General features: G+C 32.9%; 1 protein-coding gene and 1 long non-coding RNA gene across 6 annotated transcripts in view; both read right to left on the reverse strand.

Annotated features, from left to right (window-relative positions):
• The window catches only part of LOC147381517 (uncharacterized), a 39376-nt gene extending 35796 nt beyond the window's left edge, over positions 1-3580 (reverse strand). For 2 of the 4 annotated variants that reach the window (XR_015174502.1, XR_015174503.1), the window contains exons 1-6: positions 3442-3580; positions 3013-3062; positions 2767-2923; positions 2438-2609; positions 2125-2301; positions 1705-1797 (exon numbers count right to left, since the gene is read on the reverse strand). This is a non-coding gene — a long non-coding RNA (uncharacterized LOC147381517). Of the gene's footprint in view, positions 1-866; positions 1798-2124; positions 2302-2437; positions 2610-2766; positions 2924-3012; positions 3063-3441 lie in introns of those variants that run through there. The other 2 variants (XR_015174504.1, XR_015174501.1) reach the window with 2 other exon arrangements.
• Positions 3581-4216: 636 nt separating this feature from the next.
• Positions 4217-9968, reverse strand: LOC147381518 (LEAF RUST 10 DISEASE-RESISTANCE LOCUS RECEPTOR-LIKE PROTEIN KINASE-like 2.4). 2 transcript variants are annotated; one of them, XM_086430313.1, is made up of 5 exons: positions 9248-9968; positions 7720-7794; positions 6514-6582; positions 5602-5628; positions 4217-5461 (listed from the first exon to the last, which is right to left on the reverse strand). In XM_086430313.1, exons 1-5 carry the CDS (start codon positions 9888-9890, stop codon positions 4416-4418), a joined length of 1860 nt encoding a protein of 619 aa, XP_086286439.1. In that variant the 5' UTR covers positions 9891-9968; the 3' UTR covers positions 4217-4415. The 2 variants fall into 2 exon arrangements, with proteins under 2 accessions (XP_086286439.1, XP_086286440.1); XM_086430314.1 differs by lacking the exon at positions 7720-7794.
• Between the last annotated feature and the right edge of the window lie 2363 nt (positions 9969-12331).

Below are 12331 nucleotides of genomic sequence, written 5' to 3' on the forward strand. Positions count from 1 at the left end.
GTACATTCTTGTTCTTTTGTTTTTATGTTTGCTTACTAATATCCTCTCCAACAGGAAAATAAGGAAATGGGAAAGAGGGTTTGTGTTCTTGAAATAATTAAGGGAAAATTACTTAAAGGACCCTCGTAGAGAGAGTTTTTTCTAAATAGTCCCTAATTTTTCAACGGTTGCTTGGCAAGACAAATAATAAACTTTTTCCTTCTAAATGGTTCCTGGACCTCATCTCCCACATTTCTCACGATCGAATGCTCTAACTGTTCGAGCTCATCATTTTCATCCAAAAATTGGATTTTTTGACATCTTAATCGAGTTTAGAGATTTTATTCCATTGGAAAGGATTTAAGAAAGAAGAAAAAGTCATTTTCAAGGGTTTCTTTCAAACATTTTGAAGATGTATGTAAAAAACTAAGATTTTTTTTGTTTTTTTTAAATTTTTGGATGAAAATCGATCAATAATGATTTTTTGGAGTTGAAATCATTTAAACAAGTTGTTATCTTAAGTTTTTAGTTGATTTTTCAATGTATTTTAGTCGACAAAACTTGAAAATTGAAAATGAGTACGTTTTACCAGCGTCAAATTCACCACTTGTTATTTAGAAAAATGGTTAACTCGACAATAATTAAAAAAATTGAGTTTGACGGTAAAAAATGTGAACTTGACACTGAATTAATAAACATCATATTAGACAGTAAAAATTATGAACTTGATAGTACAATAGGCCATTAAGAAAGAAAAAGTTTACTAAATGTCCTGTCAAGCTAATGCGCAAAACTTAAGGACTATTTAGAAAAAAACCCTTCTGCAAGGGTCATTTAAATAATTTTTCCATTAATTCATCACATCATTAGTAGGTTAAATATGACGAGAGACACTAAAACGTAGGGACTATTTAGAAAGAAACCCTTCCGCAAGGGTCATGTAAGTAATTTTTCCAATAATTAATTAAATCATTAGTAGGTTCAATACAAATAGAGATTGTAATAGCAGAAACAAATAAATTCTCTTGGCTCCATATCAATTAATATAGATTACATTGCTACAAGCCTTTCTATAAAAAGGCTTCTCATAATTTTTTGGCTCCATTTTTTGTTGCATTCAAAAATAAGAGATTAGCTATAATAAAGTTGGATACTTTATCCCATTATGTAAAATTCGATACTTGAATGTTAGTATTTACTATCCATTTGCACAAGATGTTGTATATAGTTTAGTTCAGGGAAAAAAGATTTTTTTCACCAAACAAGATGTAATATTGATTTAAGAACACGAGTACCTTACTTTAGGGGCATTTCACCTTCTAATTATAAACGATGAAATAAATAAATTAATTAAGATGATCTAAATGATCCTCCAAAAAGAGTCTTTGCACTTGTCCTGAATTGCGAGGTTTCCAAACAAGGATAGAACCCTCTGGATCAGTATACAACAAAGCCTTATCCCAAATACTCAGGGTTCAATATATTATATGAAAGAATGGAAAACTTTGACAGTGTCAGAAAAACTTAGCCACCGAATAAACAAAAATTTAGATGATCCAGGAATAATATCTTCTTCCAGTAATTAAATTAAATTAAAGAAAAAAAAAAAAACAACTACTGGCTCTAATAGATTTACTCCATGAAATATAAGTTTGAAAGAATGCAAATTTTTTCTTTCTTTATAAAATCGATGAAAAGTATGGTAGATTATTTATGGTAAAATACCTTGGCTTTTGGGACATTCTTCACTTCAAAGTTGCTCTTCCACATATGAAGCATTTGGTCATGGACAAGTGTTGATTGGATCTCGTACCCCAGCTGAACAAAGTTTCAGGAACAAAAAAATGTGCATTAATATGACTTTCATCCCTCATAATCGAAGATTACCAAATAAATAGAAAACTGAAGTTTTTATTTTATTGTATTTGATAAATATAAGATTATATTAATAAATAAAAAAAGCAGGTTTAGGTAACCAGTGAAAGGCAATACAACTAAAGAATCAAACACCAACTAAATACCCGTGCACACCTTATCCCATCTAACCATAAAATCATCAAAGAAAACCCCTCTAAACTCCTCAAAAACTTTACAACAACAAAACAAAGCCAACCCATAATAGAAATAATAAGGGATGAGGTATACCTTGAATTGGGCATTTTCATGGAAAAAACAGAACGCACTTCCTTGACGATTTGTAATTAAAGCTACAACTTCCAGCAAGATCCAGATAGAGTTTCTTTCTGATTCCATTGAAGCGACACCAAAAGTACTAGAGCTTCTATCGGACCATGAATTTTCTCCACCAGTGGAGCAACAATTCTGTCGTGGTATAAAAAGAGGATATTCATGATCAACGTAGGTTTTGGTAAGAAACCCAAAAAAAATGTTTTCTATGAGAATATAATTACCGAATCTGAACTTTGCTACTATGATTTTAAGAAAGAATTAAATTTACCTTCCGAAACTGACCAAGGCCAAAAGCCCAACAAAGCTTGTAACAACAAGAAAGCCAATTATCCAACCAATCTCAGGTTCTTAGTAGCTCCTTGAAGTGTTCCCCTCTGTACCAACTCCTGCTTGTTCATATGTCCTCTTATTCAATCCCAACAAATAAGACCCAAATCCTCCTACAATCATATAATTAAAAGTTAAAAGAACCCACTAGACTATAAAAATGGAGAAAAAAATATTTCATTTCTGCGAAATGTACAAGAATTAGAGCCTCAAATCTCCAACAGCAACACTATAACATGTGACGGTCCACGTCTGAATTACATTGTTCACCTGCTTAGTAAATGGAGTTGAGACAATGCCAGCCTTATGAAGCAACTTTGTTCAATGAATATAAATGCAAGAAGTGCCGCAGAAACATTAAGATTGGGAATGAGCCCTATTGTAAGGTTAAGCTTCATTGATTTCTGAATTCCCGACCCTTTTAAACCTGAATGTTGAACACGAAATATCTATCAAAAACTTATTTTTGTATAATTATACAAACAGACAAGCAGAAACATAGATCAGCTATTGCACTTTATAAGGTTTCCTCCCACTAGCATCGTTAAACTGGAATAGATCCATCACTGCAAATCATAAAAAGAAAATGGGTTTAATATAAATTTCTGTAAAAATGGATATAGTAATCTCATAATTTGCAATATATTTCTACTAAGGTTTTGTAAGATACAATCAGATGTAGAGATAGATTCACCTTCATATTGAATGTTGGGTGCTTTATATATATCACAATTATATGTCTAAGTTTGATAATGATTCTAATAAAAAATGAAATCCTAAATAATTACAGATTTTTCCACTTCAAATCAAAGCATGCTTGCACTCTATAAATTGGAAAACAAAAATCTCATTCCATAATAGCTATATCATTAAAGCCCTATTTTGCTTGAGTATCCCAAAATTAATATAAAGAGAGTGATGAAAGGAGAGAAAGAAAGAGAGTACCTGTCTTCGTTGAGCTCTTATAACTTCATCTACTACAGTCTACAGTTGAGGGGGGAGGGTGTGCGAGAGAGATAGTTGCAGAGAGAGAGAGGATCGAGTTACAGCAAGAGAGAGGGAATTGCAGCGCGTGTGTGAGAGAGAGAGACGGTCTAGCATGAGAAGGAAGAGAGAGAACAGAACTCTCTATTCTTTTGGGTTATATTTACTGAGGGAGGTAGCATTAAATATGAAAAACGTAAAGGATGGAGTTGTAATTAGTGTGATAATTTTTAACTAAATGTAAAATAGATCTAGACGGTGGATCTGCATCTTATCCAACGGCCCCAAGACAATTGTTAAACGTCTCTTATTTCAGCTGATGCCGAACGGCTCCCATAAGAAATCGATATTGAGAAACATACAATTACAATCGATTATGTGTTTATGAAAATATATGTGTGAACGACGATATATATATATATATATATAACAAAAAGCTCAAAGTATTCAAATTATAGAGTTCAATGGGTTAAAATATCGATCTCGTAGACCATCTATAATGTGGGGAGCAATTTATAATTCTTGGGAAGGGAATGACACTGTAATGTGCCATTTTTTTTTCTATTAGCCTTCATAGAAATGCTTTGATGTGGTCCCGTAAGTTCATCCAACCAAAAGGATCCATTGTCAACTTCAGTTAGCTCGTTGACTTATTGGTAGTGCTAATCGATTCTAATTGGAAGCAACATAGTGATTTCGACAAATTGTTCTGATCCCTAAGACATGAAACTAGAGAGACAATAGAAAGCGTCACGAGAAGATTTTATAGTAGTTGATTTGAATTACAAAAACAAGCATTGGCAATCCCCCACCACCCAAAAAAAGAAAAGGAAAAAAAAAAAGAAAAAAGAGAGATAAACTTGCTGTCACAAGAAAGAAATGTTGAGATACATTATAGAAGAACAATTTTATATCGGAAGCAGGGGTGGAATTTGCTATGCTTCAAGGCCTTCTTGCAACATCTGCAATACTTCTATCATTTCAGGTCGATCAGAACGATTTGTTTTTATGCACTGAAAACCAACTTTACTCATCGTTCTTACCATTTTTTCATCTTCTTCAGTTATAACTTGAGGCAATCCTAGATCCGCAGGTTGCTCGAGACGCTTCTGGATCCAGTTTGATATATATTCTCCATCAGCGTTCGGTTCTAAGTCAAGGTTCGCTTTCCCTGCGACCATTTCAAGTAGCATCATTCCATAGCTGTATACATCCGATTTAGGAGAGACTCTTCTTCCCGTTGGATCTTGCAATTCTGGTGCAATATACCCTTCAGTTCCTCTAGTACATTCTATTGATACCGTATTTATCTTTCCATAGCATAGTTTCGAGAGCCCAAAATCAGATATTTTTGGACGGAATTCTTTATCCAAGAGAATGTTTTGAGGTTTAATGTCTAAATGAAGAATCTGACTACCACAATCATTATGCAAGTATTTTAATGCCCGAGCAATGCCGACTGCAATCTCATATAGTTTCATCCATCCGAATGGAGAATATTCCTCTGATGGTTTCTTATGATCAAATATGTACTTTTCAAGAGATCCTTTGGGCATGTAGTCATAGATAAGAACACTATGTGACTTTTCATTACAGTAACCTCGCAGCCTGACAATATTATCATGAGAAGTACTACAAATGGTATCAAACTCATTTTTAAAATCTCCTTTCTTTCCTTCCAACACCTTCACAGCTACCATATCATCATTCATTTTTCCTTCGTACACGACACCATAACCTCCTTTGCCCAATATTTTCTTGAAGTTGGTCATTTTCTTGATTTTTGAATATTTGTAACTTTTTGGAGCCAAACCCATCTCTATATTTTGAGCATTCTTTGTTTTCTTCTTCCCGAATTTCAATTTAACTAAAGAACATTCCCTTCTCAAGCAACATAATATAACTACGATTGTAGCTATAACCACGAAAACTAATACCACTGCAGTTGTAGCTATAACAACGGTTGCATTCTTCGATGGAACTGTAGGCAAAGAAAGGAGCACAAAAACCAGATAATTCTTACTTCGGGTGTTCAATATGTTGTTATTCAAGTAAAAGATAATAAGAAAATAAGGTGAAAGAAAAAAAGACATAAAAGAAACGACTTTAACTGTATGTTACCTTTGGAGACCTTCTTTTGTACATCCCCTGATGAAAGGCAATTAAGACATATAGTTAGTTAAAGAATGAAACTAATTATATCAGCCCGAAGCAATTTTCCACCCTGGGCTGAAAACTATTTTCCTGCCCCCACCCCAGAGAAGATGATTTTCCTACCTAAAAATATTTTCTCACAATTATAACTACCCAAAACTAAAAGCTAACTCTCTTTTTTACATTTTCCTAGGAACAAACAAAGAGTAGAATTCATCTTTCCAAAGAATTCAATTTTCCCATGATGATTTTCCTTAGGATTTCATATTCCCTTCCCTTGAGAGAGTGAAATTAAGTGCACAAAATCTTTGCTAACATCTAATAATTCAGATGTTTACATTTTCCACAATTTTGATTTTTCAAAAATACAAAAGGTATTTATTATTTTATATTTTAGAACAAAAGAGTGAGGCCAGCCTGATTACCTAGAAAGATTTCAAATCTTATTAAGGGTTGTAGGGCCCATATTGACTGCCAAGTTGGCTAAATAACACCATAGGCCACTAGTGTTCACCGAGTAGATTAACTTAAAAAATTGATGGCACCGGATTGAAACACCAAATTTAAAACTAAAATCCAACAGTGTGAAAAATAAGTTTTTTTCTTAAATTCTTTTAAAAAAAATTCGATCTACATCCAGTGGCATCCGATCATGTTATTGGATGCCACAAGGAGGTGCAGTCGATAATCTTTCTTGACTAACTTATGAAAGCTTTTTTTTTTTAGCTCTTTTTTTTTTTTTTAATATATAATAATGTTTATTGCTTTTTTAATTTGGTGGGCTTCGCATGGTTTGAAATCTTGTCTTGTTCAGGAATGAGACAAGATTTCAAACCATGGGGCTATCCTTACCCCAAAAGTTTTAGCGGATTTTCGTACCTGTTTGATTGTTCATAACAGTAGGAGGGATTGCTGGTGCTTCCTGTGCAGGGGGAGTTAACACATTCCCTACAAGACAATTGAAACATGATTAATTATTTAATTATTATTTAAAGAAAAAAAATAAAAATGAAGGAGCTGTGACAGAAATGTCTTCTTATTATTTAATTTTTTTTTTATGTAATAGTATTTTATTTTATTTCTTTTGCGAGGGCTTAGCATGGTTTTCCCATTTGGGAGTAGATCCTCTATGGCCCGCATTCTCTATAGCTCTTTCAAATGGTTGAGAAGTGCACCACATCATCAAGTTGGTTACATCTGGCCATTTAAATTTAGAAGTTTATTGATTGGGCCAAGTTTTACTGCCTCAAACAAAATCTTTGAAATATTGTCCAAGATCTTATTTGTCTTGCGTGATGGTGTGAAGCCTTAGACCTTAAGAAGCAGTTCTCATCCTAGGACTGCAACGTGGGTGGGTTGAAGGGTAAACCGAGGCTCAACCCAAGTAGTAGACCCCTCAACCCGACTATCGAGCCTAAGTTCACTAACCCAATCTTAACCCGACTATCGAGCCTAAGTTCACTAACCCAATCTTAACCCGAGTTTGATTTACTAAAATCGGGTTGAGTTCAGGTTACCCCGAGTTGGATAATTTTGGGTGGTTTGGTCAGATAGGACTTGTTGAATGACCCCAATTTCATTTTGATTAAAAAATAACTTTTATATTTAAAAAATAAATGTAACATCAAAAACAAAACTACAAGTAAATAAAATCACATAGTATATTTAGACAAACTATACTAAACCAAAGTTCACATTGATATTGATTAATTGTCCACAACTTATAATAATAAGATGGGATAAAAAAGCTAAATAAAAAATTTATAAGTAATATAAAAATATTTATATAGTAGTACATAGATGTTGAGTCAGGTTCCTCGTGCCCTCAACCCGAGCTCAACCTGAATTGAAATCGGATTGAGATATTCTAACTTAGACTCAACTCATCTTCTACATAACTCAGCCCAAGCTCGCCCATCAATTGGGATTGAGTTTGGGCCAGCCTACCCAAGTTGCAGTCCTAATTCATCCGTCTCAATTGTGAATGATACCTAGATGACTTGGGGAGAGTCATCTTGAACACAAAGGAGATTTAAAACCATGGTGCTTAGATCATTACCCCAAAAGTTTAGTGGATTTTAGTACCTGTTTGATTGTTCATAGGAGTAGAAGGGATTGGTGCCGGTGGTGCTTCCTGTGTAGGAGGAGAACTTACATCCCCTACAAGACAATTGAAACATGATGTTTGTTCAAGCATGAATAATTATAGGGTTGGGATTTGTAAACTCATTAAAATGAACTCATATGTTCACACACAATCCCAATCATGATAATTCTAAATCCAATTGTTAGCATTATTGTTCGAGATTTATGTTATACTCCAGGGATACTTCTTTTATCCCGAACCTTGGATTTCACATGAATACTGTCAGGGTTGTGAGTGAACATATGAGTTTTCTTTCCATGAGTCTACCTATCTTGACCCATAATTATATCAATGAAACTAATTGAATATGCTCACACAAAAGATTGTACGATGAATTGCAATTCAATATTTGGAAAGATTACATTAAGAGAAAAGTTCAAGTATAGGTCAATGTAATTGTTTGAAATTTAGTATCAAAAGTCCATCAAGGGATGCAATTAGGGTATGTACTTCTACTTAGAAATTGGGCAGGAGAGTAGTATTTCTTGGAAAATGTTCAATTGCACATGTTCCCTCTAATCATTTTTGGACTTAAAGAGATTTTCCACTCTCAATCATAGTTGTAGAACTTGGTTTCGTGTCTCGTCTCATCTAGACTCAATATCATCCTGTCAAACGAGTTTTTCGATATGTTTTAGACGTCTCATTCAAATAATCAAAAAATTAAACATGAGATATTAAATCTCAGTCAAAAAAGTGACTAATTAAAATCATGCCCTCAACTCGTGACAAAATATTTTTTCCTACCTCCAATGATATTCTCTCGGGAGGATCCCACCACCAAAGGTAAAGGCTAACTCGTATTTTAACATTTCCCCAGGTCCAATCAAATGGCTTAATTTATCTTTCCATGGAATTCAATCATGCTTTTGGATTCCACAAGGGGTGTGATCAATAAACTTTATGTTAGAAAAGTATCTTTTTATTATTTTATTATTTTTATGTAATAGTATTTTATTGCTTTTTCTTGGGTGAGCATAAAATGGTTCCTAATGTCGGTTGAATGGTATCATTCGTTGACGAGACCGAATTGTCTTAGACGAGTCAACTCATCTTAAACAATATAATTTTAATTCGGATTACAATTATTTATATAAAATAATTATAAGTTGTTTATGAGATTAGAAGATGTTTTGCTATAAAATCATATTTTATTTAGAAACTAAAACTATAAATATTAGAAAAATAAATTATTTTAAGAACAATATATAAAATCCCAGTTGACTCAGATGAGATTTTGAAAATCTCATCCAAAAGCATCTCTCGTTTATCTCACGAGATATGTCACAGTTGAGACGCCATGTCTACTTGTCACGTTCAGGATGGATGGATGGATCGATGACTGGAGCCTTGAAACCATTATTGGTACATAGATTAGTGAGAAATATCAAGATGACTTGGGGAGAGTCATCTCGGTTTCGAACAAGATCATTTGAAACCATGGGGATGGGGGGCTTAGATTTATACCTGATCCATTGTTCATGGGAGTAGGAGGAGGGATTGCTGGTGGTGGTGGTGGATCGTTAACCACATAATGTACATCGAACCCCTTCTTCAAAACTTGGCTGAGTGTAGAAAATCTATCATCGACAGCTGATCGTAGAACCGAAACTACGCTTGTATCACATGGAAGGTTTTGGGGCATAGGATCCAAAAAAGCGTAAACAGCACCCCTATTATTTTCCTCACAACTGTAACGGAATCCATTAATCAAAGAAGAGCAATTGTAGAACATGTTGAGGTTCTCATCATTGACAGTATAATTGAAGTGAGTGAAATCGAGATTGTCGGTACAAAATTTTGAAGGACAATTACCAAATAAGAAATCCATTCGGACAATTCTCATAGTTTTAGCCGTTTGATAGATACTTAGGACCTGATATGCTTCCGACATGATGTTAATCTGAGTGATATTATCTTGGCATGTGAGTTGGAAACTGGGGTGGCCACAATAATCAGGTCGGGAATTTCCCCAGAAGGGATAAGTGATGCCTACGATGTCTCCACAATCGAATGAAAGACTGCAGTCATTGGCACATAAAGATGTTGGAAGATGGATGAAGAAGAAGAAGAAAACGAGATGAGTTAAAAGGTGAATATTTAGCTTCATTTTGAAATTAACTCAGAGAAGAGAAGAGAAGGATGAGAGAGTGAAAAAGAAAGAGTGAGTGAGTGAGTGTGATATGGAAAGAGCAGAGAGAGAGGTCCTCTTATTAGCATAATAGACGCGCTGAGTTGTATTTTCTTGGAACGTTCAAAGAATAAAGGAGTTCATTCAAACGCGACGCGGCTTGACTTAGAAGGAAAAGAAAATATAGAATTCTCCTATTGCTGCACCAAAGTTTACTTAGAACACCACAATTCATATCACTAAGTCACCAACAAAGAATTAGCACATATCTTGGGGTAGTACTCTAGGAAGAAGTTGGTGTAGAAGTAGAATCTATTGTAAAAGGGGATGGGCCTTATTTTGGTGAATATATGAGACACCTATCTATTTTCAAGCTTATGACATGCTTCCTCTCATCTTGGTGTGTTTGATTGCGGAGAAAATATTAGTTGCCAAAGCAAATCCTTTTATATTATTTGGGCATGTCATGGAAAATTATTCTTGCTATTTGAATTGTATAAATAAATAAATATATATATATATATATATATATATATATATATATATATATATATATTATTTTAATTTGATTTTTGTAATAATTATAAAATCATTATTTCAAGAAAGATTTGAATTATTACACTCCAATTTCTTAAATTATTAGAGAACAACTATTGATAATTGGCACCTTACATTTTAATTATCCCACTCAAATTTCTTGAATTATTTATCACACCCCAATTAAGAAATTAAAACACATTCTTCAAATAGTACAAAGGTTTGGCTCAAATTATAATCTCAACATTATACACTCGTTCAAATAATTTTTGTAGTTGTTTACAAAAATGATTATGTTCATATAAAATCCTAAACAAAAAATAAAATAGATCAAATTTAACAAATAATGAGATAGCCTTTTTTTGACACCCCAACTTTTACTTATTATTTTTTTTTATCTAGGGTGTAATCAATAAAATTTGGGGTGCCGATAACAATTCTCTAACTTTATTTACAAAACAAATATTGATACAATTTAAAATTAATTATTCAATAAGAAATTTATATATAAAAAAAAGGGATTGATTTAGATAATTTTAAATAAAATTATGATTTTGTTTTTTGCGCTTTTCTATTTTGTTTAACTTTATTTATAAAATAAATATTAATTCTGTTTGATTTGTCGTGTGTTAGCTAATCGTTTTTCAAGAGGTGGAGGGTAAGAAAATGATTTGCCGTTGATGAAAGAAAATTGAGAGTGTTGGCAAATCATTTTCCACACAAATTTAAATTTTTTAATGCGCCAAACATTGGAAAATTATACTTTTTCACAATTAGATAATTTAAAATAAAATAATGAATTTGTTTTTTGTGTTTTTCTATTTTGTTTAAATTTATTTATAAAATAAATATTGATTCTGTTTGATTTGTCGTGTGCTAGTTAATCGATTTTCAAGAGGTGGAGGGTAAGAAAATGATTTGTTGTTAATGAAAGAAAATTGAGAGTGTTGGAAAATCCTTTTCCACATAAATTTAAATTTTTTAATGCGTCAAACATTGGAAAATTATACTTTTTACAATTGAGGCTCTCCATCACCATGGCTGTTAGAATAAGAAGAAAAATGCAGAATTCATAGAGATCAATTCCAATCTCTTAAGGATTAATACAGTTTATTCCTAACGATACACTTTTCAAGAGGATCTCTAACACCACAATGGTTATGTTAATGGAAAACCTCAAAAAAGGGTTGAGCCTAGACTTTTCCATAATAAAAATGGCCTAAATTCTCCCACCTTGGACATATAATCAAGAAACCTTTATTTTTCTTCTCTTCAATCTCTTTGGGTAAAATCTTTTAGCCTTAAGATTCTATGTATGTCAACCTTCAAACTTGTAGGAAAAATAGGATTTTTGGAAAGTTTAAAAACCATAAAAAGTTTTAAGAAAAATCTCAGATTTTCTACAATGGGTCAAGGCAACGAATTAAATGATGGACTGAAACTATGGTTGAATACATTAAAGTTAATTCACTATAGAAGTTGAAGATGAGGGTTTCTGAGTAAATAAATTTTTTGGGGATCTAGAAGACTGAAATTTTGGGAAGAGAAATATAAGGTTTTCTCTAAAAGGTTAATGTTAAGTTAAAAACAATAAATTGAATATAAGTATACATAGATTAAAACAATATATAATACAAGTTGGAGAGTTTGATAAACATGGTTGAGTTTGGGAAGGAAATCAAGATTTTTTTTATTTTTTTGTTAGAGATTGAAGATGAGGATGCATTTGGGTCTTTTCCAGTAGTCTATTAAGATGATTGACACAGAAGTCAAGGGGGGCACGGGTATTTCGAATATTCTCATGGATGATTTAGAATTTACATATGCCCCTCCATGTTTTGGTGAATTTTGAGAAATCCTTGTAGTTTTAAATGGATGACATG

Source organism: Akebia trifoliata, unplaced genomic scaffold (assembly GCF_017979445.1).
Source record: "Akebia trifoliata isolate Shusen 1 unplaced genomic scaffold, ASM1797944v1 Contig00381, whole genome shotgun sequence".
Classification (NCBI taxonomy): domain Eukaryota; kingdom Viridiplantae; phylum Streptophyta; class Magnoliopsida; order Ranunculales; family Lardizabalaceae; genus Akebia; species Akebia trifoliata.

Excerpts from the sequence above, each read along its gene's own strand:
- LOC147381518 (XM_086430313.1), bottom strand. The coding sequence starts at position 9,890 with ATGAAGCTAAATATTCACCTTTTAACTCATCTCGTTTTCTTCTTCTTC. Across the intron at positions 5,629-6,513 it reads TGTTATGAACAATCAAACAG|GGGATGTACAAAAGAAGGTC; the intron begins GTACGAAAATCC and ends GCCTTTCATCAG. Across the intron at positions 5,462-5,601 it reads ACAAAAGAAGGTCTCCAAAG|TTCCATCGAAGAATGCAACC; the intron begins GTAACATACAGT and ends CTTTGCCTACAG.